Source organism: Drosophila obscura, unplaced genomic scaffold (genome assembly GCF_018151105.1).
Source record: "Drosophila obscura isolate BZ-5 IFL unplaced genomic scaffold, ASM1815110v1 contig_206, whole genome shotgun sequence".
NCBI classification, from domain to species: Eukaryota; Metazoa; Arthropoda; class Insecta; order Diptera; family Drosophilidae; genus Drosophila; species Drosophila obscura.
In genome coordinates, this window is record NW_024542797.1 from 55,833 (window position 1) to 83,661 (window position 27,829).

Below are 27,829 nucleotides of genomic sequence, written 5' to 3' on the forward strand. Positions count from 1 at the left end.
ATGAGGAGTGTGGTTTATCTTCTTTTTTTGTCCCATTATCGCTGTCTACGATCTTTTGTTCGTCGATTTGAACAGATTTGTCGATTTCAGTTGTCGTCACAATTTTTCTTTTTTCCGCCAGTTTTTTTCTGTACGTATTTCGGTGTTTGTTTTTATGTATGTATGTATTCCCATTTCTGTCTCCTGTCGGGAGCATCACCAAAAAAAACACGCAGTAGTTGTCTCTTTCTGTTGCACGTCTGTCTACATACGGTACACATACACTAGTCGTCGTCAAAGTGTATGTGCGGATGTGTATGTCTTGGATCAGGCTTGGAATACATACAGATCTATTTCACCATCTGATGAAATTGCGCGTCTGTTTTACGCAATCCATATGCCGTTCCGTGGGCTTCGAAGGACCATGTTAGTGTTCATATTCACCTAGCAAAGAGGCAGAGGGTTACTAATCCGGCTCAAATGACCATGTTAGTGTTCATATTCACCTAGCAAAGAGGCAGAGGGTTACTAATCCGGCTCAAATGACCGAATTCTATAATTTCCGTCAACCAAACCTTGCACCACGTATGCACAGGCTTTATGTTTATTTTTGGTCGTCGTTGGGTTATTTCTTATAAACCAACAAGAATTTATAGTGCACCGACAACTTCTTTTTATTCAATTTTTATTTTTTACAGCTTCGTCAATCTTTATACACCACAATTTTCAGTCGACATCTAGATAATGACTGCCAACTCATCTTAAATCAAAAATATACATAATGTGTTGACTTCGGTCACACTTACAAAATATCCGATATTCGTTGTACGGTACAAGAAGGGTTAAATTCAAAATTATATATTTCTTTTCGCAACATGAACAGAGGAATAATCTTCGAAGTGCAAGAAGAAATGGTTCAAGTATTGATTTGAATCGAGCAGCGTTTCTGTATGATTGCACTATCGACTACAGCTTACATCGTTTAGTTTGCATTGGACGCATCCAATGGACGTTGTTTTCCAGCATTGTGGAGCAATGAAGTTTGCTGGTGAAACGCCTGGCTTGTGCTGCCATAGTGGTAAAGTGAAATTGCCATTATTGGTCCCGCCACCAGAGCCATTGTGCTCCCTGCTTTATGGCGAAACGCTAGAATCACGACAATTATCTGGCGAACATTCAAAAATACAATGTCTGTTTTCAAATGACTTAATTTGGGGCGGAAATTATCGAAGAACACGGATATAATCCGACATTTAAGGTAATTTACGTTAATTTACAGATAAATTTCCATTACCTAGAATTGATGATATTTTGGATCAACTAGGTAGAGCAAAATACTTCTCATGCCTTGATTTAATGTCAGGTTTTCATTAAATTGAACTAGAAGAAAGTTCACGTAATATAACGTCTTTTTCAACAAGCAATGGCTCATATCGCTTCACGCGACTACCTTTTGGTTTAAAAATAGCGCCAAATTCATTTCAGAGATGACTATTGCATTCTCTGGACTTGAATCTTCGCAAGCGTTCCTATATATGGACAATCTTATAGTTATTGGTTGTTCTGAAAAACATATGCTCGAAAACTTACAAGATATTTTTGAGGTATGTAGGAAACACAACCTTAAGTTACATCCACAAAAATTCATTTTTTATGCATGAAGTGACCTTTCTCGGTCATAAATGCACAGATAAAGGAATCTTGCCTGATGACAAAAAATATGACGTCATCAAAAACTATCCAGTCCCTCATGATGCGGACAGCGCTAGACGATTCGGCATTTTGTTGGTCGATTGACTATTTTACCGGCGACATACATAGGTAGCCCGCGTCATTTGCATGAATATGCGCAAGATGCAATGACATATGTTCGTCATTATGGTCGGCCAGATCTATTCATTACATTTACATGTAATCGAAATGGATAGAAATTATTCAATTGCTGCTTCCCGGACAAACATCAAGTGATGACACGACATCACCGCACGTGTTTACAGGCAAAAAATTCGGTCACTAATGAATTACATTGTTAAGCAACGCGTCTTCGGGAACACTCGATGCTGGATGTATTCAATCGAATGGCAAAAACGAGGCCTACCGCATGCTCACATTCTGATTTGGTTAGTCGAAAGAATTCGGCCAGATCAAATAGATGACATCATATGTGCGGAGATTCCTGCTCCTGAAACCGATCCAGACCTACATGATGTTGTAGTCACGAATATGATTCATGGACCGTGGATCGTGGACTATCAACCGACAATCACCGTGCATGGTCGACAAGTGTTCCAAACGGTATCCACGAAAATTGACGGCAGAGACCATTACAGGCAACGATGGTTATCCATTGTATCGGCGTCGATCACCCGATGATAATGGTAGAACTATCACAACTAAAGTGAAAGGAAACGATTTCGTAGTTGACCACAGTTGGATTGTTCCATATTTGCCACTTCTTTCCAAAACATTCAAAGCACATTGTAATGTTGAGTATTGCAATTCGGTCAAGTCAATTAAATACATTTGCAAATATGTCACGAAAGGGAGCGACAAGGCGATGAACATGTAAAATGTCTTCTCGCTAGAAGATCTAATCTTTCCCAGCGAAGCCGTAATGCAACACTTAACCGAGAACGGCTGGACCGATTGCCATGGTTTTTGACTTGTTGGATTTGTTTCCGTCCCGAATAGCAGAATACATCTTAAAAACAATGAAAACTCGATATGTGTAATGAATACTTAATCATTTCAATAGATGCTGATTTGTTTATTACATGTCAAACATTTGTTGTCCAATCCTGTCAAATAGTGTAACAACTATTTTTTTTTTTGGAGCTTATGGCCTGGTTGCTGAGACCTTTAAGCCACAACTTTATATTTTTCGGAAGACATCATGTGCGTTCAGAAATTTATTTTTTGTAAAATGTCTTCAAAGTTCAGGTACTGTTATATTTGTTTGTTTTAGACATTACTTTCGAAAATTATTTATTAATTATTTAATTTTTAATTCCCGAAATAATACCTAAGATTTATTCTACAGTAAAAACATAAAATCATCGGAAAGGAACGGAATTTAGGGAATAAAAAAATCAGTTTGGTGGTTTTATGCGAGTGCACATTTTAATAACAATGCCGCGTCCTAGAAGATCTAATCTTTCCCAGCGAAGCCGTAATGCAATTGGGCAACGGAATATCGCGAGTCAATTATCTGATGGAGAACGAGAAATTGCACGAGAACGCGGCTTCGTGCTTCTCAAACACAAGAGCAAAGAGAGGCCCGTGAAACGGCTAGGTTAGAAACGAGAAATCGTCGAGCTTGTCGTACAGATGAACAGAGGAATAATCTTCGAAGTGCAAGAAGAAATGGTTCAAGTATTGATTTGAATCGAGCAGCGTTTCTGTATGATTGCACCATCGACTACAGCTTGCATCGTTTAGTTTGCATTGGTCCAATGGACGTTGTTTGCCAGCATTGTGGAGCATTGAAGTATGCTGGTGAAACGCCTGGTTTGTGCTGCCTTAGTGGTAAAGTGAAATTGCCATTATTGGTCCCGCCACCAGAGCCATTGTGCTCCCTGCTTTATGGCGAAACCTTAGAATCACGACATTTTCTAGCGAACACTCAAAAATACAATGTCTGTTTCCAAATGACTTCATTTGGGGCGGAAATTATCGAAGAACACGGATATAATCCGACATTTAAGGTAATTTAATTTAAAAACTTTATTTTCTATCATTGTAATAAAAATCTGGAATGTAGTTTGTTAGATTTCTGTATTTGTCTCTAAAATAAAAATGGCATATTATTATTTGAAAAAAAAGTGTTTGTAAATCTAACTATAACTATGGTTTTGACTTTACAGATTCAAGGCCAGATTTGCCATCGCATTGGATCATTGCAACCTATAGAAGATGCACAGCATAAATTCTTGCAAATATACTTCATGGGCAATATGGAAGAACAACTTGACCGGCGTCAAGGGATAAACACAGCTACGAAAAGAGCAATTCTCCAAGATCTGCAGCAAATGCTTCAAGAACATCATGCATTGGTCAGGCTGTTCAAGACTGCTTTAGAGCGCATGCCAAGTGATGACTATAAAGTTGTGATCAGAGCAGATAAAAGACCAGCTGGAACACATGAACGCACATTTAATGCTCCAACAATCGATGAAGTGGCAATCCTGATTGTTGGTGAAAACTTGGAAACACATGATATTGTCCTTACACGACGCAATACTGGGCAACTACAAAGAATATATGAAACACACCGCTCATATGACGCGTTACAATACCCGCCGATGTTTTGGCAAGGAGACGATGGATATAACTTTAATATCAAAATGATTAATCCATTGAATGGTAAGATCAATATTGTTGTTTTAATTTTAACTTGATATACATTTTCTTCTGTTTGCTTTTAGTACTCAAAAAAAGTAAAAAGTAAAAAGTAAATTCTAATTTAGTAGAGAGTAGCTGTAAGAGTCGTTAACCTATTACGGGTTCTAAAATACAATTTTTGCTGCATTTGTTTCAGGTGAGGAAACTACCAAGAAGGTTAGTTCGATGAATTATTACGCATATCGTTTGATGATTCGTGAAAATTCTGACAATTATTTGTTGCGATTTCGTCGACTGCTTCAACAATATTGCGTTGACATGTACGTTAAAATCGAAACGGAGCGCCTGACTTTCATTCGGTTGAATCAAGCTAAATTGCGTTCGGAAGAGTATATCCATTTACGCGATGCAATTAGCACAGAAGGAGATTCAGAAAATGTTGGACGATTGGCTATTTTACCGGCGACATACATAGGTAGCCCGCGTCATTTGAATGAATATGCGCAAGATGCAATGACATATGTTCGTCATTATGGTCGGCCAGATCTATTCATTACATTTACATGTAATCCGAAATGGATAGAAATTATTCAATTGCTGCTTCCCGGACAAACATCAAGTGATCGACACGACATCACCGCACGTGTTTACAGGCAAAAAATTCGGTCACTAATGAATTACATTGTTAAGCAACACGTCTTTGGGAATACTCGATGCTGGATGTATTCAATCGAATGGCAAAAACGAGGCCTACCGCATGCTCACATTCTGATTTGGTTAGTCGAAAGAATTCGGCCAGATCAAATAGATGACATCATATGTGCGGAGATTCCTGCTCCTGAAACCGATCCAGACCTACATGATCTTGTAGTCACGAATATGATTCATGGACCGTGTGGCACTATCAACCGACAATCACCGTGCATGGTCGACGGCAAGTGTTCCAAACGGTATCCACGAAAATTGACGGCAGAGACCATTACAGGCAACGATGGTTATCCATTGTATCTGCGTCGATCACCCGATGATAATGGTAGAACTATCACAACTAAAGTGAAAGGAAACGATTTCGTAGTTGACCACAGTTGGATTGTTCCATATTCGCCACTTCTTTCCAAAACATTCAAAGCACATTGTAATGTTGAGTATTGCAATTCGGTCAAGTCAATTAAATACATTTGCAAATATGTCACGAAAGGGATCGACAAGGCGATGAACATGTAAAATGTCTTCTTCGTCCTAGAAGATCTAAACTTTCCCAGTAAAAAATCAGTTTGGTGGTTTTATGCGAGTGCACATTTTAATAACAATGCCGCGTCCTAGAAGATCTAATCTTTCCCAGCGAAGCCGTAATGCAATTAGGCAACGGAATATCGCGAGTCAATTATCTGATGGAGAACGAGAAATTGCACGAGAACAGCGCAAAGAAGGGCCTTAATTCGTGCTTCTCAAACACAAGAGCAAAGAGAGGCAGCCCTTGAAACGGCTAGGTTAGAAACGAGAAATCATCGAGCTTATCGTACAGATGAACAGAGGAATAATCTTCGAAGTGCAAGAAGAAATGGTTCAAGTATTGATTTGAATCGAGCAGCGTTTCTGTAAGATTGCACCATCGACTACAGCTTGCATCGTTTAGTTTGCATTGTTCCAATGGACGTTGTTTGCCAGCATTGTGGAGCATTGAAGTTTGCTGGTGAAACGCCTGGTTTGTGCTGCCATAGTGGTAAAGTGAAATTGCCATTATTGGTCCCGCCACCAGAGCCATTGTGCTCCCTGCTTTATGGCGAAACACTAGAATCACGACAATTATCTGGCGAACACTCAAAAATACAATGTCTGTTTTCAAATGACTTCATTTGGGGCGGAAATGATCGAAGAACACGGATATAATCCGACATTTAAGGTAATTTACGTTAAAAACTTTAGTTTCTATCATTGTAAAAAAAATCTGGAATGTAGTTTGTTAGATTTCTGTATTTGTCTCTGAAATAAAAATGGCATGTTATTATTTGAAAAAAAAGTGTTTGTAAAAAAAGTGTTTGTAAATCTAACTATAACTATGGTTTTGACTTCACAGATTCAAGGCCAGATTTGCCATCGCATTGGATCATTGCAACCTATAGAAGATGCACAGCATAAATTCTTTCAAATATACTTCATGGGCAATATGGAAGAACAACTTGACCGGCGTCAAGGGATCAACACAGCTACGAAAAGAGCAATTCTCCAAGATCTGCAGCAAATGCTCCATGAACATCATGCATTGGTCAGGCTGTTCAAGACTGCTTTAGAGCGCATGCCAAGTGATGACTATAAAGTTGTGATCAGAGCAGATAAAAGACCAGCTGGAACACATGAACGCACATTTAATGCTCCAACAATCGATGAAGTGGCAATCCTGATTGTTGGTGAAAACTTGGAAACACGTGATATTGTACTTACACGACGCCATACTGGGCAACTACAAAGAATATATGAAACACACCGTTCATATGACGCGTTACAATACCCGCTGATGTTTTGGCAAGGAGACGATGGATATCACTTTAATATCAAAATGATTAATCCATTGAATAGTAAGATCAATATTGTTGTTTTCATTTTAACTTGATATACATTTTATTCTGTTTGCTTTTAGTACTCAAACAAAGTTGTAATTTCTAATTTAGTTGAGAGTAGCTGTAAGAGTCGTTAACCTATTACGGGTTCTAAGATACAATTTTTACTGCATTTGTTTCAGGTGAGGAAACTACCAAGAAGGTTAGTTCGATGAATTATTACGCATATCGTTTGATGATTCGTGAAAATTCTGACAATTATTTGTTGCGATTTCGTCGACTGCTTCAACAATATTGCGTTGACATGTACGTTAAAATCGAAACGGAGCGCCTGACTTTCATTCGGTTGAATCAAGCTAAATTGCGTTCGGAAGAGTATATCCATTTACGCGATGCAATTAGCACAGAAGGAGATTCAGAAAATGTTGGACGATTGACTATTTTACCGGCGACATACATAGGTAGCCCGCGTCATTTTCATGAATATGCGCAAGATGCAATGACATATGTTCGTCATTATGGTCGGCCAGATCTATTCATAACATTTACATGTAATCCGAAATGGATAGAAATTATTCAATTGCTGCTTCCCGGACAAACATCAAGTGATCGACACGACATCACCGCACGTGTTTTCAGGCAAAAAATTCGGTCACTAATGAATTACATTGTTAAGCAACACGTCTTTGGATGTATTCAATCGAATGGCAAAAACGAGGCCTACCGCATGCTCACATTCTGATTTGGTTAGTCGAAAGAATTCGGCCAGATCAAATAGATGACATCATATGTGCGGAGATTCCTGCTCCTGTATGGTTAGTGGCAAGGTGCAAGAGTCGATATTATGTGGGTTAACAATACTAGTAATATTCCCTCTCTGACCTAATTCCACGTAGTTCTAATTCGCAGAACTAGATCTATCGAAACTTATTACGATATTTTATACAATATGCAAGAGTAAATGTAAATACAATTGTAGGTTAACGATAATAATAGTAAAACAATCTAACAAATGTCTACAAAGTTCAGGTACTGTTATATTTGTTTGTTTTAGACATTAGTTTTCGAAAATTATTTATTAATTATTTAATTTTTAATTCCCGAAAATAATACCTAAGTTTTATTCTACAGTAAAAACATAAAATCATCGGAAAGGAGTGGAATTTAGGGAATAAAAAATCAGTTTGGTGGTTTTATGCGAGTGCACATTTTAATAACAATGCCGCGTCCTAGAAGATCTAATCTTTCCCAGCGAAGCCGTAATGCAATTAGGCAACGGAATATCGCGAGTCAATTATCTGATGGAGAACGAGAAATTGCACGAGAACAGCGCCGCGTTGGTATGGAGCAAAGAAGGGCCTTAATTCGTGCTTCTCAAACACAAGAGCAAAGAGAGGCAGCACGTGAAACGGCTAGGTTAGAAACGAGAAATCATCGAGCTTATCGTACAGGTGAACAGAGGAATAATCTTCGAAGTGCAAGAAGAAATGGTTCAAGTATTGATTTGAATCGAGCAGCGTTTCTGTATGATTGCACTATCGACTACAGCTTGCATCGTTTAGTTTGCATTGGACGCATCCAATGGACGTTGTTTTCCAGCATTGTGGAGCAATGAAGTTTGCTGGTGAAACGCCTGGCTTGTGCTGCCATAGTGGTAAAGTGAAATTGCCATTATTGGTCCCGCCACCAGAGCCATTGTGCTCCCTGCTTTATGGCGAAACGCTAGAATCACGACAATTATCTGGCGAACATTCAAAAATACAATGTCTGTTTTCAAATGACTTAATTTGGGGCGGAAATTATCGAAGAACACGGATATAATCCGACATTTAAGGTAATTTACGTTAATTTACAGATAAATTTCCATTACCTAGAATTGATGATATTTTGGATCAACTAGGTAGAGCAAAATACTTCTCATGCCTTGATTTAATGTCAGGTTTTCATCAAATTGAACTAGAAGAAAGTTCACGTAATATAACGTCTTTTTCAACAAGCAATGGCTCATATCGCTTCACGCGACTACCTTTTGGTTTAAAAATAGCGCCAAATTCATTTCAGAGAATGATGACTATTGCATTCTCTGGACTTGAATCTTCGCAAGCGTTCCTATATATGGACAATCTTATAGTCATTGGTTGTTCTGAAAAACATATGCTCGAAAACTTACAAGATATTTTTGAGGTATGTAGGAAACACAACCTTAAGTTACATCTACAAAAATGTTCATTTTTTATGCATGAAGTGACCTTTCTCGGTCATAAATGCACAGATAAAGGAATCTTGCCTGATGACAAAAAATATAACGTCATCAAAAACTATCCAGTCCCGCATGACGCGGACAGCGCTAGACGATTCGTTGCATTTTGTTGGTCGATTGACTATTTTACCGGCGACATACATAGGTAGCCCGCGTCATTTGCATGAATATGCGCAAGATGCAATGACATATGTTCGTCATTATGGTCGGCCAGATCTATTCATTACATTTACATGTAATCCGAAATGGATAGAAATTATTCAATTGCTGCTTCCCGGACAAACATCAAGTGATCAACACGACATCACCGCACGTGTTCACAGGCAAAAAATTCGGTCACTAATGAATTACATTGTTAAGCAACACGTCTTTGGGAATACTCAATGCTGGATGTATTCAATCGAATGGCAAAAACGAGGCCTACCGCATGCTCACATTCTGATTTGGTTAGTCGAAAGAATTCGGCCAGATCAAATAGATGACATCATATGTGCGGAGATTCCTGCTCCTGAAACCGATCCAGACCTACATGATGTTGTAGTCACGAATATGATTCATGGACCGTGTGGCACTATCAACCGACAATCACCGTGCATGGTCGACGGCAAGTGTTCCAAACGGTATCCACGAAAATTGACGGCAGAGACCATTACAGGCAACGATGGTTATCCATTGTATCGGCGTCGATCACCCGATGATAATGGTAGAACTATCACAACTAAAGTGAAAGGAAACGATTTCGTAGTTGACAACAGTTGGATTGTTCCATATTCGCCACTTCTTTCCAAAACATTCAAAGCACATTGTAATGTTGAGTATTGCAATTCGGTCAAGTCAATTAAATACATTTGCAAATATGTCACGAAAGGGAGCGACAAGGCCATGAACATGTAAAATGTCTTCTTCATCCTAGAAGATCTAATCTTTCCCAGCGAAGCCGTAATGCAACACTTATAACTCGAGAACGGCTGGACCGATTGCCATGGTTTTTGATATGTTGGATTTGTTTCCGTCCCGAATAGCAGAATACATGTTAAAAACAATGAAAACTCGATATGTGTAATGAATACTTAATCATTTTAATAGGTGCTGATTTGTTTATTACATGTCAAACATTTGTTGTCCAATCCTGTCAAATAGTATAACACATATTTTTTTTTTTTTGGAGCTTATGGCCGTGGTTGCTGAGACCTTTAAGCCACAACTTTATTTTTTTCTGAAGACATCATGTGTGCGTTCAGAAATTTATTTTTTGTAAAATGTCTACAAAGTTCAGTTACTGTTATATTTGTTTGTTTTAGACATTAATTTTCGAAAATTATTTATTAATTATTAAATTTTTAATTCCCGAAAATAATACCTAAGATTTATTCTACAGTAAAAACATAAAATCATCGGAAAGGAACGGAATTTAGGGAATAAAAAATCAGTTTGGTGGTTTTATGCGAGTGCACATTTTAATAACAATGCCGCGTCCTAGAAGATCTAATCTTTCCCAGCGAAGCCGTAATGCAATTAGGCAACGGAATATCGCGAGTCAATTATCTGATGGAGAACGAGAAATTGCACGAGAACAGCGTGCTTCGTGCTTCTCAAACACAAGAGCAAAGAGAGGCCCGTGAAACGGCTAGGTTAGAAACGAGAAATCGTCGAGCTTGTCGTACAGATGAACAGAGGAATAATCTTCGAAGTGCAAGAAGAAATGGTTCAAGTATTGATTTGAATCGAGCAGCGTTTCTGTATGATTGCACCATCGACTACAGCTTGCATCGTTTAGTTTGCATTGGTCCAATGGACGTTGTTTGCCAGCATTGTGGAGCATTGAAGTATGCTGGTGAAACGCCTGGTTTGTGCTGCCTTAGTGGTAAAGTGAAATTGCCATTATTGGTCCCGCCACCAGAGCCATTGTGCTCCCTGCTTTATGGCGAAACCTTAGAATCACGACATTTTCTAGCGAACACTCAAAAATACAATGTCTGTTTCCAAATGACTTCATTTGGGGCGGAAATTATCGAAGAACACGGATATAATCCGACATTTAAGGTAATTTACGTTAAAAACTTTATTTTCTATCATTATGAAAAAAATCTGGAATGTAGTGTAGTAATATAAGTAGAGTACTGTAAATACTTAGAGAGACACCATTTAAATATTAAGGAGCGCGCGTAGGTATCGTTCACCAACTCGATACATGCAGCGGAGTTGCGAGTAGAATATATTAGAATAGATCGTAGAGATAATATCGATAGGGAAGGAAGCGGAGATCGTGATCGAGGCTGGACTTTTTGTTGGAATACGAGCGGCTGAAAAGAGTACCCGAAAAGTCTTAAAAGATTGTGGCTGCCTGTTGTTCGCTGCACAACTTCTTAATGCGCACAGGTCCCAAAACATATGCCATTAATGAAGATTCATTAATTCAGGCGCACACTGTATTGGCCGATCTCCGGCCCTGTTGCCGCGGTCGCCGTCTGGACTACAGCAAGGCAATAAGAAATAATTTAAAAAATTATGTCAACAGCCCTGCTGGGTCGGTTTCTTGGCAACATAAAGCTGCTGGCGTTCAAAACATTATAAATTAGGAATGTTAATTTTTGTATTTCATATTAAAGAATACATTTTACTAAAGCTTATAGCTACTACATTTGCTCAGAAGATTTTCTTAATGACCTCTTCTTTTGTATTAAATACTGGGTTATATCCTCCTCGACTTCTGCCTTGTCCTCCAACGGCAACGAGTTGAGCATGGAATTCCAGTATGCCAAATCTGGATTTATTGGTACTTCTGGATTCACCAGAATTTCCGAATTTTCCGAAAATCTCACAAACATGGGATGCACATGAGGAATTTTTTGGCGGAGATCGCTTCTTTGCTTTCCTTTCCTGTGAAAAATAGTTTGGGAATTAAAAATTACGTTTATAACTAAGTCGAGGTATTCTACTTACATAAGAATACGTTGAGCTACTGAGATCATCCAGCTCCTTCTCTAAATCCTTCTCGCCCGCGGCCCACTGTGTCTCCAAATACGAGGTGCCGCATACTGCAGCGTCATCCAGCCCGGCTAAGCTGCTCTCATCCTTGGGCAAGAAGTCGAAGGCAAACGTACGCCTCTGTGCAGAAATGTCGGGCAAAAATGACATGTGTGGAGCAAACATCCACTCCACACCGTCATTCGCCACTGGGTTCTCCATTTGGATCCCTCCTGCACTACCACTCTTGCTCTTGCTTGCCGACTTTATATGGTAGCGGTAGCTATCCTTCAGAGACTTCCAAGCCAATTTGCAAATAGTCACTGGAGCACAAGTGCTACTATCAATAAATAAATAACTGACCTAAATTATATTTACCGTCCTTGTTTATATCTCTAGCCACAGAATCCCAAGCATTTTTGGTTGCTATGGAGTCGAAATGTTTTTTATTGGCCAGGTCCCATATCACTGGCCTTTTCGCTACCGACTTTATTACAAGTATTTTGCACTCCTGTGAGAACTCGGCAAGCCGCTTGTTTTTTAATACCTTTCCCTCCATATTTAAAGTCTGTGTGTTGTGTGCGTTTTTGTGTCCTGTCATTTGTCATTAGACGACGGAAAATGAAATATTTCAAATTTCCGATCGAGATGGGAAAATACCATCGGTTGCTTTTCTAGTATGTATCGAATTCCATTTTTTCGGAACTGAGTACCGGTCTGCGAAATGCCTGCTACGAAATTTTCGGTCGACCGAAAAACAGGGATGATTTCTTATCGGTTTCATACGAACATCATTCCTGATTTCGGTCGACGGAAAATTTAGCGCGTCTGAGTACTAGGCTTTAGCGCCAAGTTCAAATTAATTGACAAATTCATGTTAACATTGCTAAAGTTCATTAAGCTGATATAATATATTAAGTGGCGTCAACATTCTCCCCACCTTGGAAGCTCCTTCCAACATTAAGATCATCTGCATCGGTCGGCAGTGGGCAGAGCTTGTGTATGTTGCGCTTAATGATTCCAGTTTTGGTCTTGAGTCTTACAACCCGAACTGCCCCATCCTCTCCTGTGTGTAACTCTGCAACTCTTCCCAGCAGCCATTGTCCGGGTGGCGCATTGTCCTCAGCAATAAGGACCAGTGTGCCAATTTGAATGTTGTTGGCTAGAGTGTTCCACTTTGTTCGCATCTGCAGCAACGTCAGATATTCCGATGACCACCGGTTCACCAGCAGCTGTTTGGCCACCTTCCCGGCGGTCTCTTATAATCCTCCAAAGTGCTGCGAGCGCGGGGGGATGAAGTGAAACTTGACTCCTCGCTGACTGCATTCGTCGTCAATGAGCTGCTGACTGGGCGAAAACTCTGTTTAGCTCTAGTGAAGCGCCTACAAAAATTGGTAGCGTTGTAGCAAAATTGAGCTCAATCCACGGAGCACCTTGCTGGCAAGTTTCCTGCAATCGATTATCCATATCTCTGCCGCAAAAAGGCGCATAATGATTGTGCTGCGGCATGTAAATTCCTTCGATGTTTGAATTCAACGAGCGCATTCACCGCTATGAGTTTACTAGGCATTAAGATGGATTGCCTTGTGTCAAATAACAATTCGGCATTGATCAACCTTCCCCCGACTCGAATAATACTTATTCCTTCCTCCTCTCTTAAGAAAGGACTTAAACTTTGAGTTCTTGCTGATTTTATCACCTTTACCTCTTTTAGCTTAGTGAATTCTTCGTGAAAACTCAACTGATGCACATTGTAAACAATATAGCGTAATCCGCCCTCCATTTCAGCTGCAGTAAGGTTGCCTGTTTCATTTGAGTCCGATCTCAACGATATTCTACGCCAGCGAAAAATGTAGCTAAAGACTCGTTGCAGTTTGAGGAAATCATTTGCAAATTTGCATCCTCGCAAAGGATGCTCTCTACCTTACTAATTGTCAGCGAAAACTTACATTTTATCTTCCTCCTCTCCTGAATCTATTAAAAAGTCCGGACCGTTCCGCCACATCGTTGACTTGCTTAATTCTGTCACCAATAATCCCCTAGATATAATATCTGCAGGCTTCGACTTTGTGTCGACCTTGAACCAATCCTGCACCCGTGTAAGCTCTTGTATTTGAGCCACACTGTTGACATCGAAGGTGGTCCAACGACGGCATGTGACGATAGCCAATTCAACACAATTGTGGAATCCGTAAAATAACCCCTTCTACCTGTAAATGCAGACAGAAGCAATCCTTTGTCATTAGCTTGGCCACTAACAGTGCGCCTTGCAACTCTAGCCGTGTCAATGATGTTACCCTAACACGGGCGACCTTGGACTTTGCCGCTACTAGTCGCACTGAACTTCCGCCACTTTGATCCCTTACACGAGCTAAAATGACGCCGCCTTAAGCTGTGTAGGATGCGTCAGAAAACCCAAAAAGCTCTAACGTGCATAGGTCTGGAGGAGGAATGGAGGATCGTGGGATTGAACATTTATCAATTAGTTTCAGTTCTTCCATATATCGACGCCATTGCGTTGAGTAGCTCGCTGATAGCTCCTCGTCCCAATCCTGCTTTAGAAGAAAGTTCCTGAATGAAGATTTTGCCCAAGATTAGCAACGGACTCAAGAACCCTAACGGATTAAATATCTGAGCCAACTCGGACAACATTGATCGTTTCGTGGCGATCGAGGAGATTTTTATGTTATAAGAGAAGTGGAATTTGTCCTCTAGACTTGACCAATATATTTCCAAAGTTTTAGCTGCGTCCTATGTTTTTTGCCTTAAAGGCTCTAGGTCAGTATTGTTGTCCAATTCCTGATAATTGCTGCGCCATTTGTGCAGCTCGAACTTCCCTAGGCCCAATAATGCGGTCACTTGCCTTTTAACCTTGTCAATTCTTCTTCTGCATTCGCTCCACAGAGCATATTATCCATATAGAAACTTCGCTTCCCCGCCTCTCTAGCTAATGGAAATCTTTCAGCGTACCTATCTGCCAAGTAATACAGGCAACGTACTGCCGGCAACGGTGCAGAATTTGTCCCATAAGTGACCGTATTTAAGCGTAGCACTTGGATTAGCTCCGAAACGTTGCCTCGCCATAAGATGCACTGATAGTTTCTGTGTGGTTCCTTGACCAATATTTGTCGGTACATTTTCTTGATATTGGCCGTACGAGCGTATCTATAGAAACGAAACCTGGTCAATGTCTCGAACAGATCAGGTTGCAAAGTTAGACCAACTAAGGTCGTGTCGTTCAGTGACATGCCGTTGCTAGACTTACAAGAGGCACAAAATACGACCCGTAATTTGGTCGTTAAACTATCTGTGCGAATAACCGGATGATGAGGCACGAAGTATTCAACTTTATTTTTCTCTGTAGGTCTTATTGCCTCCAAATTGTCTAATTGGCGATATTCTTCAATATATGTTCCTTCAGAGCTTGGCAAGGATTCAACCTATTCTATAAGTGTTGTTGTACCTGTGGAATATTAACTGTATTATCCGGCTCGAAAGGCGCTGGATTGACTACCCATCACTCTTTCTTTTATTGTGTTCATTCCGTTGCGCATTTCTGTGTTTATTTCATATTTCTCTTACAATTTACGACTTAAAAAATATTTCTTTCTATTCCGCGTGTTCGTCTTCTTCTTTTTTCTCAAGAGATCATACACCCATCGATATTCAGTTATCGCCATAAACAATCGGTTAAACATTATTCATTATATAAAGTAAAATCTCAATTGTGAGACTAAACTAAAAATAATAACTTTTTCAACACTAAGTTTAGGAACCTGGTTAGAGCGATTTGTTAGGTTTCGCCACTAACCATACAGTATATATAATAAGAATTCCCGAGTTTAAAAGTAGGTTTTTAAAAAGATATTTTATTTAACCGAACTTATATAATAGAACATAGGATATGATAATGAATTCCCCAACTCAATGTTAGAAAGTCTCAAACGGAACTGTCTTCTTGTTCTCGGGTTATTAATCTCGAGACCTCTGTTGGGAAGCTTAAAGCTTATCTCCTTAAGCTTTCGGCTTCGGCTGATACATGATGCAATTATATAAGGTGGTCTCGTCGGCTGCCGAATCGTTCGGGTTTGAGGACCTTAACGTTCAGTGCGCGGTCGCTTGTTGTAGTGAAAGGTTCGGTACGGACAAATTTATTGCCAAACCTTAACCCTTGTTTAAAAAAAAATGACATATTGCCGCGTTTGCCGCAAGCACGTGCTCGGTGTGAAATTGATAAAGGCACCAAAATGTAATGTGAGAAGAGAACTGTGGGAGAAATCTCTAGGCTGCAGCCTGGGAGAGAACTCCAAAATTTGCGACACGCATTTTAAAGCTTCGGAGTGGAAGTCAGCTCCAAAAAAAGGCCAAGTCTTTAAAAGAAGGCGCCTAAATGACGATGCTGTTCCGGAAAGAGACCCAGAGCCTGAACCAAATATTTTACAATTAGGCTACGCCGATTCGAGCACGCAAACAGAGTAAGCTAACCGTGTTTAAATAAATAAAACAATAATTTACTTGTAATGTAGCGAAAAGTTGATAAATCGTAACATAATTATGGAGAACAAAAGCCTGAAAAAACAACTTCGCCTTATGGAGAAGGAGATGCTATCTTTACGCCAGCAACTTGGAGAGTACGAGGAATTAAACAAATCTTTAGGAAATTTTTTTCACCGAGACGCAAATAAGTATTTTGAAGAGTGGAGGGAAGAGAGCTGTATTTAATACAACAGACATTTCTGCTGCCATCTGCCCATCTGCCATCTATATAGAAAAGAATTTCCTTTGCCGAGTCGGGCAACATTATATAGATGGTTGGCAGATGTGAAAATTAATGCCGGTACGCTAGACGTAGTGATAGACCTCATGGAAAATGAGGAAATGTCCGAAGTGGATAAGCTCTGCGTTTTGTCCTTCGATGAAATGAAGGTTGCTGCTGCTTTCGAGTATGACAGCTCAGCGGATGTTGTGTATGAGCCGAGCAACTATGTTCAACTGGCCATAGCTCGTGGCTTGAAAAAATCTTGGAAGCAGCCAGTATACTTTGATTTCAATGCTCGAATGGACGCGGATACTTTGCTATCAATTATAAATAAGCTTCACAAAAGAGGTTATCCTGTTGTTGCCATTGTTTCTGATTTGGGCGCTGGAAATCAAAGATTATGGAGGGAGCTTGGCATATCGGAGAGTAAGTTTCTTATACAAAATTATACAAAAGAGATATTTCAAACATTTTTTTTGTTTAGCAAAGACCTGGTTTAGCCATCCAGCGGATGAAGAATTGAAAGTATTTGTTTTTTCGGATACTACCCATCTGGTAAAGTTGATCCGTAACCACTATGTCCACTCCGGATTAGTCATCAACGGAAATAGACTGACTAAGACGACAGTCCAGCAGACAATCAGCCACTGTGCTAAATCAGATGTGTCAATATTGTTCAAGATTACCGATAATAACATCAATATTGGTTCGTTGGCTAAACAGAAGGTCAAATTGGCAACACAACTGTTCTCCAATACAACCGCTAGCGCCATTAGACGATGCTATGCGTTGTGCTATGAAGTAGAGAACGCATGCGAAACCGCTGATCTCTTCAAAATATTCAATGATTGGTTTGACGTTTTCAATTCGAAATTATTAACAGCAAATTCCATTGAAGCGACGCAGCCCTATGGCCAACAAATCGAAGTTCAACGAAGCATTTTGGCTAAAATGTCTGAGATTATGCGCACGGAGATAGTTGGCAAAGCTCATAAGCTTCCGTTCCAAAAAGGTATTTTAGTTAACAATGCATCCCTTCCTGGTTTGCATGGATATTTATCGGAGAAGTACGAGATTCGTTATATTTTAACAAGTCGTCTTAACCAAGACATTGTGGAGAATTTTTTTGGCGCCATGCGGTCTAAAGGTGGACAGTTTGACCATCCGACTCCACTTCAATTTAAGTATAGGCTAAGAAAATATATAACAGGTATGACAAAATTGAAACACTCTATTAATTAATAATTGAATTTAAAAATACTAATTGTCAAATGTTTAGCTCTATGTTTCAGCCAGAAAAGTTTTGATCGTGATTGTTTGTGATTGTTTGTAGGTTTGTTCTGTGTTCTGTATTTTGTGTTTTGTTTTGTGATTTACCATGTTTTATTTTTTATTATTATCATTTTTTAATAATCTTTTTTTTTATTCAGCCAAGAATACTGAATTATTGTCAAACAATCAAAATGTTGACGAAGACAATTCTGACACTTGGTTGAACCTAGACATAACTACTCAAGCAGACCTAAGTCAACACAACAAGGAGAACGAATATGAAGATTTTGTGGTAGACATTGATAACAACATAGCACCAGAAACTGAGCTAGACGAGCTAACGGAGGATGCCATTGAGTACCTAGCAGGCTATGTTATCAAAAAACTGCGACTTTCCAATGAGTTTGCCGAAAATTCGACATTTACCTACGTAGATGAGGTCTCGCATGGTGGACTCATAAAACCTTCTGCACAGTTCAAAAATGAACTGAAAGAGCTGGAAATAATATTTTTAAACATTATAAAAGAACATTTTAACATAACAAAAAACGTTAAGGAAAAATTGATAATGGCTTCCGAAAATGTTAAAATTAATTTAGATATAAAAAGGTTTTATTTTAAGATAAGAATTTATTTTAGAATTAAGAGTCTCAACAAAAATATTTCTATTCAAAAACAAAAACATGATGATGGCTTCGCCTGAGAGAGACGAAGCTTCACTTGCGAGAGGCGCTGCTTTGGTGAGAGCGGCTGATAAGCGATGCGTTGCCCTATGTGTGGGAGGCTTGGGAGATGCGTCGGCTTGGATGAAACAGGCAGCCACAGCTGGTGATTGGTGTCAGCTTTCATCTTGAGAACTCACTTGTTTACAAGAGTTCTCCCTTCTATTGGAGTGTGGGACTGATTCTGAACTAGTCATAGTGTGGAGTGTGGGAACGAGCTGATAACGTATTTGTCAGCGACGTTCTATTGCATTCCCGAGTTTTGGGTTGCATGGGACTTCCTGTTGATCTCGGTATGGACGAATCATGCGTTGTTTATTCAGGTGTTGGGGTATCTTCTTATATGAAATTTACAATGATATTTAAAAATAATAGTGTGTGACTTCAATGTCGTGATTTTAAGAGGTAGAGATCTAATATATCTTGATGGCGTTCTGCTGCCCCCGTTGGAAGATACAAGCTTTCAACCGATGTGGTCTCGATTGGCAGAACGGCGATTTTGGCAATGGCTCTCTTGACCAGGCCATTTTGTGTACGAATAATTGCTATTCTCACAATGCCGTCGTCACCAGTGATGACGCTGTCGACTCGACCAAGCGGCCACCTGAGCGGTGGTGCATTGTCCTCCTTGAGCAGCACGATGCTGCCGGCCTGAAGATTTTGCTTGGACGATCGCCATTTCCCGCGCTCTTGGAGCAACGACAAATACGATGTACTCCACTTCTTCCAAAATGATTGCTGCATGTGACATATTCGCTGCCAACGGCTGAGGCGACCTATGCTTAGGTGCGTTATGTGTGGCTCGTTGATAGTGGCATTGGCTTTGCACCAGATGAAGTGTCCAGGCGTGAGTATCTCCAAATCATTCGGGTTTTCTGTAATAGAGCAAAGCGGTCTTGAATTAAGCATTGCGGATATTTGACAGATGAGAGTTCGGAATTCGTTGAATGAGAGAAGAGAATTTCCAACGACGCGGTAAAAGTGATATTTTGCTGACTTAACAGCAGCCTCCAACAATCCTCCAAAATGTGGCGAACGGGGCGGTATGAATTTCCAGTTGACTCCCAGTGCTATGCAATTGCAAACAATTTCATTGCGCTGTGGATCGCTTATAAACAGGTCGCGCAGTTCCTTCAGCTCATTGCGAGCACCCACGAAATTTGTGGCGTTGTCTGTCCATATTGTATGCGGTTTCCCTCGAAGGCTGATGAACGTGGACAGGTCCTCTACCAACTCTAAATGCGTTGCTTTCGCTGCAAAGCATATAAAAATTGAGATGTAGCACTTCGTTGGTGAGCGATTGCTGACCTCTGATTTTACGTAGAAAGGACCGCAAAAGTCGATGCCAGTTACGTGAAACGTCGGACTTGGCTGCACACGCTCAGCTGGTAGCGGGGCCATGACTTGCTCCAGAAGTTTAGGTCGCATTCGAAAGCAGCGAACGCACCTGTTGATGATGTTCGAGACAGCCTTGAGACCTCCGATGGGCCAGTATCGCTGGCGGAGTGTTGCTAGAAGGAATTGCGGACCAGCATGAAGAAATTCCAAATGATAATGTGTGATTATAGCTGCTGTAACCGGGTGGCGTTTAGGCAACAATAACGGATGCTTTGCTTCATATTCCAAGACTGAGTTCTGAAGGCGCCCGCCGATGCGCAAGAGTCCCTCAGCGTCCAACAGTGGGCACAAAGAACGAAGTTTGCTTCTTGTTGGAAGCGGCTTTTCTAAGCTGAGTGCTTTGTATTCCTCTGCGAAGTGCGTAAGTTGAATGTTTTTTATAAGTAAATGCGTTCCGCACTTGATCTCATTTGGAGTGAGTGGGCCTTTTGAATTCGTCGAATCAGATCTTTTTAGTGCTATAAATCGATACACGTATGCGAACGTACGCTGTAACTTGGCAAATGTGTTGTTGAATTTACAAGATGTCGATAGGTCCGTCTTCGTTGATAGTACCAGCGCTTTCTGGCGTCGCTCTGGAAGCTCAAAGGGATAGGCGACGTTTTGAGGCCAAGTAGAGCTAGCGGCCTGTATGAATGGGGGTCCATTATGCCATAGCTGTGAGTCCATAAGTTCCAGAGGTGTGCATCCACGTGATAAAATGTCCGCAGGGTTCAGCTGAGAGGGTACATGACGCCAGGTCATGCCCCCGGTCCGCTCCTGTGTTTGTGATACCCTGTTGGATACAAAGACGTTAAACTTTGAAGGTGATTCACGAATCCATGCAAGCGCTACTGTTGAATCGGTCCAGCAATAATATTTGCATTCGAACTGAATGCACTTCGCGATGTTTCCTATGAGCTCTGATAATAAAAGTGCGGCTGCCAGCTCAAGCTTTGGGATTGTCAGCGTCTTTAACGGGGCGACCCTTGATTTAGAGCATAGCAAATGTGATGAAAATACCCCTTGCATTTCGGATCTGACAAATACGCAAGCACCATAAGCGGCTGTGCTGGCGTCGCAAAATCCATGCAGCTCATAAGTAGCCAGCGGCATCAATACAAAACGAGAAAATTTCAAGCTGCTGACAAATGAGAGCTGCGATATGAGTTTGATCCATTCGGAGTGCAGCGACTGCGACAGGCATTCGTCCCAATTGACCTTTTCCTTCCACAGTGCTTGGAGAAACCTGCTTTAACCTGGTAACGATGGGAGCGATCAATCCGAGCGGATCGTAAAATCTAGCTATCATTGATAATATGCTCCGCTTTGTGACTGATCCTTGAGGTACGATTTCAGCAATATTGAAAAGCAGGCAATCAGAGCTAGGGCTCCAAGCTAAACCAAGCGCCTTTGCAATGTTGGTGCCATCCTTGAACTCCATTAGTTTCTCACAATCAGATTCGCTTTCTCCTTTTAATGCATCAGGCTCGTTTGAGCACCACTTTCTGATTGGAAAGTGACCTTTTGCCAGTAGCAGTTTTACTTGCTGTCTGATCTGAATGGCTTCTTCTATTGAGTCCCCTCCAGAGATTAAATCGTCTACATAGAAGTCGCGACAAACTATTTTTGCAGCTAGTGGAAAGGTAGGCTTCGTCGTGGGCCAGCTGCTGCATCGCTCGAATTGCTAGAAACGCAGCGGGTTTGGTTCCATACGTTACTGTATCCAAGGTGTACGTCCTTATACTTTCATTTTGATGATCACGCCATAAGATGCATTGCAGGAATTTGTCTGGATGCATTATTCGGACGCAGCGGTACATCTTACAGATGTTACCGCACATGGCAACCTTAAAGAATCGAAACTTAATTAAAATGTTAAATAATTTGGGTTGAATTGCTGGGCCTGTATGCAAGAGATCATTCAGAGATGCGCCTGATGTGGATTTGGCTGATCCATCAAAAACGACGCGTAATTTGGTGGTTGAGCTATCTGGCTTTTCTACGCAGTGGTGGGGTAAATAGAATTGTGGGACAAGCTGCTGCTTGGACGCCAAAGACATGTGGCCCAAGTCGATGTATTCGCGCATGAATGCAGAACAGCTCTCCTTCAACTGGTGATTTTTGGCCAATTTGTTTTCCAGCGACTTGAAACGTCGTAGAGCACGTTGATATGAGTCTCCTAGCGTGTCGAAGCTGAGCTTTGCTGGAAGCCTAACTGAATACTGCCCTGACTTAGGTCGCGTGTAACCTTGGAGAAATAGCTGCTCACATAGCGCGTCTTCATCAGAGAGCACAGGGGTTGTACCGCAGCAATTGTCGACTTTCCAAAATCGTTTTACAATATCCGACAGTGAATCCTCCCATGGATTAGTTTCCTTGCAAAGGGCTGATAGGGATGTGTGTTTTTTGTGTACGCGAGAGAGACCGCCAAACGCAATCCATCCGAGCTTGGTCTTTTGGAGAGTTGGTAGGTTATCCGCCATTCGAATTTGGCCGATGCAGAGGAGATCGAAAAATAGTCCGGCACCAAGTAATAAATCTATTCTCTGAGATTTGAAAAACGTTGGATCCGCGAGCGATTTGTTTTTGGGGATATTCCACCCAGAGATGTCTAATCCAAAATGGGGTTGATAATCCGTTATAGTGCGAGTAACGACTGCTGAAAATGATGTGCTGAAGCTCCTATCACTTGACTGCGCTGAGATGTCAGTGGACATGTTAGAAGATAGGGTTGATTCACCTATACCAGATATTGATACGGCAACATGATGAGTTTTGAGTTGGAGGTGCTTAACTAGACGAGCAGTGATAAAGTTGAGCTGAGATCCAGAATCAAGTAATGCACGACAGGGTATGAATACACCTGAGTGGCTCTTGGCATATATGATGGCGGTTGGAAGCACCACGTAGTCTGCAGGCTGGGCATTCGTGGCTTCAGGTGTGAATTCAAGCGTAGTGCTGACGAGAGTTGAAGATGATGGATTCCCTGTAGACGATGCGTGAGGCTGGATCGTGGTTGCAGACTGCAAGCTTGGTGTACACAGGGCAGATGATTGAGTTGTGGTGGGGCTCATGTGCAGCAACGAATGATGTTTTTTTTGACAGTGCCTGCAGTGACCTGAGCGACATTGCTGCAAGCCATGGCCTTTGCGCAAGCAGTTTAGGCAAAGATGCAACCGCTTAGCCTCTTTGTGGCGCAAACTTGGGGACAGATTGAAAAACAACGGGCATTTTGCAAGAAAATGCTCTTTTGAGTCGCAAAAATTACAAATTTGCTGGTAATTGTTAGATGAAGATGCAATGAATGTGTTACGGTTCGACTTTTGTAGATTTCTGCCCACCTGGTGGCTAGGTGTAGGTACCGTAGCGCCTTTCAAGTTTTCCATCATGCGGCATCTCTTTTCTAAGAACGCCGACATATCCGTCCACCTGGGTAGCTTATCCGTTGCAAGCGCCTCCTGCCACTTTTCCTGGGTGTGCTGATCGAGCTTGTGCGATATTGTGTGTATAAGTAATCCATCAGCCAGCTCCTCAGTTGTTGACATGGTGCTAAGCGCCCGAAGATGAGAGTTAATTTTGTCACTCAACTCACGCAACGCCTCTGCTGATCCCTTTTCAACACCTGACAGTCCGATTATAGCTCGCACGTGGCCCTGAAAGTGTAGCAACTTATTATCAAAACGCCTTATGAGTAACTCCAACGCCTTGTCGTAATTTACGTCGACAGGCTCTAACGATTTGATTGTGTTGAGAGCAGCACCATCTAAGCACGCACGTAAATGCTGAAATTTCTCAATCTTACTCAGGTCCTCATTGCTGCCTATGACAGTCTTGTACATGGCGTAAAAATCCGGCCAATCCTCGTAGGATCCGCTGAACCTGGGCAGCTGCAATTCCGGCAGGCGAGACTTACGGTTGAACGAGTGAGCAAGTGTGTGCGTACTTTCAGCAAAGCGTGGTATAGTTGTTGAGTTGGCGTCCGTCATATGTCCCTTAGTGAGTACATCCAGTTGACGAGCGAGAGTGGCTTTGATCTTCCAGTAAACCTTTTCGAAGTCTGAGCGGGAGTCCGTTGAAAGCTCGAGCAAATCTAATTTTTCTAGCTTTGACTGGCTGATTTCAAACTCGACCTTCATGCTCTCCACAGATTCTATACGCACCATCAAGTCCGCCTCGTCAAAGCTGATCATCTCACCGGCGCTGAAGAATTCGTTCATTGCTAATAGTTGACGTTGAACAGAAGCGCGTTTGGCTTTGCAAAAGTCTTTTTCACTTGTCGAATTTTCCATTCTGTTGTTGGCGAGGTTATGTTAGGTTGGTACGTTTTGTTGAGTGCTCGATGTACTCCGGCCTGTCACCAAACTCCAGTTATGGAGGAGAGCTTTGCCCTTGACCACTGCGAATGTCACAGAGTGGGCAGTGCGAGAATGCGATTACCGTTTTTATGCGTGCAGCGGCTTGTGTATGTGTATGTATTGCGAGATCGATTGTAGCGGCACTTGCATTCACATATGTATGTAAGTATGTAGGTATCGGCTCGACGGCTTCTTTTCTAAGCAAACGGTTGTGCTTGGCACTGATATGCACCAAACAGCTTGGTTATTCTAGCCGATCTGCTAAATAACGCGATAAGATCGATAGAGAGTAGCGCTCAGTCGAGCCCGTGTACGAAATATGTATGTACATATGTCTGTACATGTATTTAGTGTCTCTGCTGCAGCGGCAAGAGAGCAATGAATATCGAAAGTAAGATATGCGGCAAGACGAGAAGCAAGATCACGTCGGGGTCACCAATGTTTTGAGGAGATGCTGGTTTACACCCCACTTCGGCCCCTTTTGTAATTTATAAACATTTAAAACCAAAAGAGCCTTTTGACTGCTTGTACTGTTTTTTACTTCTCGAACTTTTTATATAAAGGATGGACTTGTGTATGGACATTTAGTGGGTTTTTGTTTTAAAATCCCTTTTATACAATTGTCTTCTATTATTTGCTTAGTTTCTATGCTATATATTTTGTCTTCGTAACTATAATATTTATCGAATATTAATTCCGTTAAAATATTATTTTGGTTATCTGGATATGGTACAATTTTGAATACTGGGATATTAGCAATTTCGCTCGGAATATTTGAGATTATATAGATTTCGTTTGTATCAACTTTTAGCCATGTAGAAGTTTTAATATTTAATAATATCTCAGAATTTATTTGTTTCAGGTAATCTTGTTCTAGTAGTTTTGGGTTGAAAATACCAAGTCTAGTTAGTTGCATTCCCGTTTCTATATCCTCTATGTATTCTAATTTCTAATTGTTGATTTTTGTTGTTTTCTTCGTTTAATTGGTTTATTATCTCAATTCCGTGGTTTACTACTTCTATAACTAAATTTAGTTCGTTTGTTTGGATGCTATGTGAGGCGAGATTTTCTATTCTCTGTTCTGATTATTTCCTATCTTCTTGATCTAATGTGCCAAATAAGTATTTATAGGCGGTACCTACGATATTTATTAGGCCTCTCTTGTTGCGTTTAGTAATTTTTAAGCCATTTATTTCCCTATTTAATTTATCTACTAGGTATTTTACTTGGATTACATTTTGAAATTTATTAGCCATTACTAAAAGGTTTTGATAGGTTTCTTCGGTTTTTGTTACATTAACTGTTAAGTAATGGTATTCATAGTTAATCGGGAGGTCGATTGATCCCGTTTTAAATATGAGGTATCCGTTTCTGGACTTAATCGGATTTATTTCAATATTTTGTCCTTCTGTTGTAAGGACCATTAATGTCATGAGGACGATGATTTTAATTATGTTGCCGCTGATCGTTACCTTCCGATTCGATGGGCGGCCTGGAATTATCGTATTTTTTTTTTTTTTTGTCTGGACGTTGATATGCAATGACTGCACCATCAAGTGGCCCATGCGACACCAAGCCGAAGCCTGTTACGCGCGGAACCCAGGCAGAAACGCAGCCCTCCTCCCGCCCAACCGACCGAGGGGCGCTGCCGCATGACGCGCGACGCGTGTTACCGAACCGATCGCGAGCATGCAGGAAAGATAGGTGTTAGACTAAAATTCGAGGAAAATTAGAGCTAAACACAACTCAAAGAGCTAAGCATGCAAAGATAGCTAAAAAATATAACTAATTACGGGAAAGGTATGTTAGTATTAGTGATTTAAGAAGAGGAAGGGAATTAGTAGTTGATATTATGTGGTAAAGGGAATTGAAGTCCGAGCAAAGTACCCTAAATGGTTCGTGCAAGGAATAATTCGATCTACAAAGCGGAAGGAAAAGAGGAATGAAGTTTCTAGTAGATCTAATAGGAATCGTAAAGTTTATGCGGCTCAACAAGTCAGGGCTATCTACATCACCCTTGATCAGGTTGTGCATAAAAATCACACCAAGCATTTTTCTACGACTAACTAAGGTTGGAAGGTTTATTAAAAGCAATCTACGAGGATAAGATGGCAGTCTCACACCTGCATCCCAGTTAAGGCCACGCAGAGCAAAAAGTAAAAAGTTTTTCTGGACTGATTCTATACGGTCCTGGTGTACTTTGTACTGAGGGCACCATACACAAGAGCCGTATTCTAAAATCGGACGAACAAGCGAGATATAGAGAGTCTTCGTTATATAGGGGTCGTCAAATTCCTTTGACCACCTCTTTATAAACCCAAGCACACCCATGGCCTTATTTACCATGGTAGAAATGTGTTCAGAAAACTTCAACTTTGGGTCTAATTTAACACCAAGATCATCAACCAAGGTAATTCTCTCAAGAGAACCACCGCAGAGGCTATATGGAGCCAAAAGGGGGCTGGAGCGATGAAATGTCATTACTTTGCATTTCGAGGCATTTAGGTGTAACATATTTGCACAACACCATGATTGAAAGTTATTGAGATCGGATTGCAAGCGAGAGTGAAATGAAATGTCCTTATACTGGACACAAAGTTTAACATCATCCGCATACATGAGTACTCGAGAGTTTGTTAATACTGAAGGCAGATCATTAATAAAGAGTGTGAATAGTAGGGGGCCTAGATGGCTGCCCTGTGGTACTCCAGAAGTAATATTTGCTAATATTAATTTTCTTTTTCTTTTTATATTTGGTTTTGTAATGTGTTATCTTTCTTCCCCTATTCTTTACTTCGTAGTGTTTTTCATCTATTTTGGTTATTTCACCCGTCTTTTTGAAAGGGTTAGTTATTTTGGACTTCACTAGAGGTGATTTTCTAAACCTAGTGTCTACTTCGAAGTCTTTACGACTTTGGTTCAACTGGGTGATCTGATTCACCTTGTTCAGTTGAGTGTCGTACTCTGGACTTCCTCCGTATATGAATATATCTGCAGCTGTTCTGTTGGTAGTATTATGTCGGGTCGTGTGATTTTATGTGTATATTATTAGTTCAAATTTAGTGTATTTGTTTTCGAGGTCAATCTCACTAGATATGATCCTCAATTTTTCGTTCACCGTTTTATGGAATCTTTCAACGTCTGATATTCCATTTTTACTGGATGTGATTAGGATCTTGACATCTTCCAAGATAAGCCATGCTTGCAATGCTGCGCACATAAAGGCTGAATCTTTG

General features: G+C 40.8%; 5 protein-coding genes across 6 annotated transcripts; 2 read left to right on the forward strand and 3 right to left on the reverse strand.

Annotated features, from left to right (window-relative positions):
- The first annotated feature begins 3,581 nt into the window (after nt 1-3,581).
- On the forward strand, nt 3,582-5,544 carry LOC121404477. Its single transcript, XM_041594012.1, has 3 exons — nt 3,582-3,683; nt 3,843-4,341; nt 4,517-5,544. Exons 1-3 carry the CDS (start codon nt 3,627-3,629, stop codon nt 5,542-5,544), a joined length of 1,584 nt encoding a protein of 527 aa, XP_041449946.1. The 5' UTR covers nt 3,582-3,626.
- A 45-nt stretch (nt 5,545-5,589) lies between these two features.
- On the forward strand, nt 5,590-7,836 carry LOC121404474. 2 transcript variants are annotated; one of them, XM_041594009.1, is made up of 3 exons: nt 5,590-6,223; nt 6,398-6,896; nt 7,061-7,836. In XM_041594009.1, exons 1-3 carry the CDS (start codon nt 6,167-6,169, stop codon nt 7,618-7,620), a joined length of 1,116 nt encoding a protein of 371 aa, XP_041449943.1. In that variant the 5' UTR covers nt 5,590-6,166; the 3' UTR covers nt 7,621-7,836. The 2 variants fall into 2 exon arrangements, with proteins under 2 accessions (XP_041449943.1, XP_041449944.1); XM_041594010.1 differs by lacking the exon at nt 5,590-6,223 and adding an exon at nt 6,259-6,340.
- A 3,897-nt stretch (nt 7,837-11,733) lies between these two features.
- LOC111081986 lies at nt 11,734-12,771 on the reverse strand. Its single transcript, XM_022378157.2, has 3 exons — nt 12,484-12,771; nt 12,082-12,428; nt 11,734-12,018 (listed from the first exon to the last, which is right to left on the reverse strand). Exons 1-3 carry the CDS (start codon nt 12,704-12,706, stop codon nt 11,785-11,787), a joined length of 804 nt encoding a protein of 267 aa, XP_022233849.2. The 5' UTR covers nt 12,707-12,771; the 3' UTR covers nt 11,734-11,784.
- Nucleotides 12,772-19,242: 6,471 nt separating this feature from the next.
- Nucleotides 19,243-23,783, reverse strand: LOC111078344. The gene is made up of 3 exons (XM_041594013.1): nt 23,668-23,783; nt 20,745-21,031; nt 19,243-20,369 (listed from the first exon to the last, which is right to left on the reverse strand). Exons 1-3 carry the CDS (start codon nt 23,781-23,783, stop codon nt 19,243-19,245), a joined length of 1,530 nt encoding a protein of 509 aa, XP_041449947.1.
- Nucleotides 23,784-23,872: 89 nt separating this feature from the next.
- Nucleotides 23,873-24,455, reverse strand: LOC121404478. The gene is made up of 2 exons (XM_041594014.1): nt 23,974-24,455; nt 23,873-23,891 (listed from the first exon to the last, which is right to left on the reverse strand). The coding sequence occupies exons 1-2, from the start codon at nt 24,453-24,455 to the stop codon at nt 23,873-23,875; spliced, it is 501 nt and encodes a 166-aa protein (XP_041449948.1).
- Nucleotides 24,456-27,829: the final 3,374 nt, after the last annotated feature.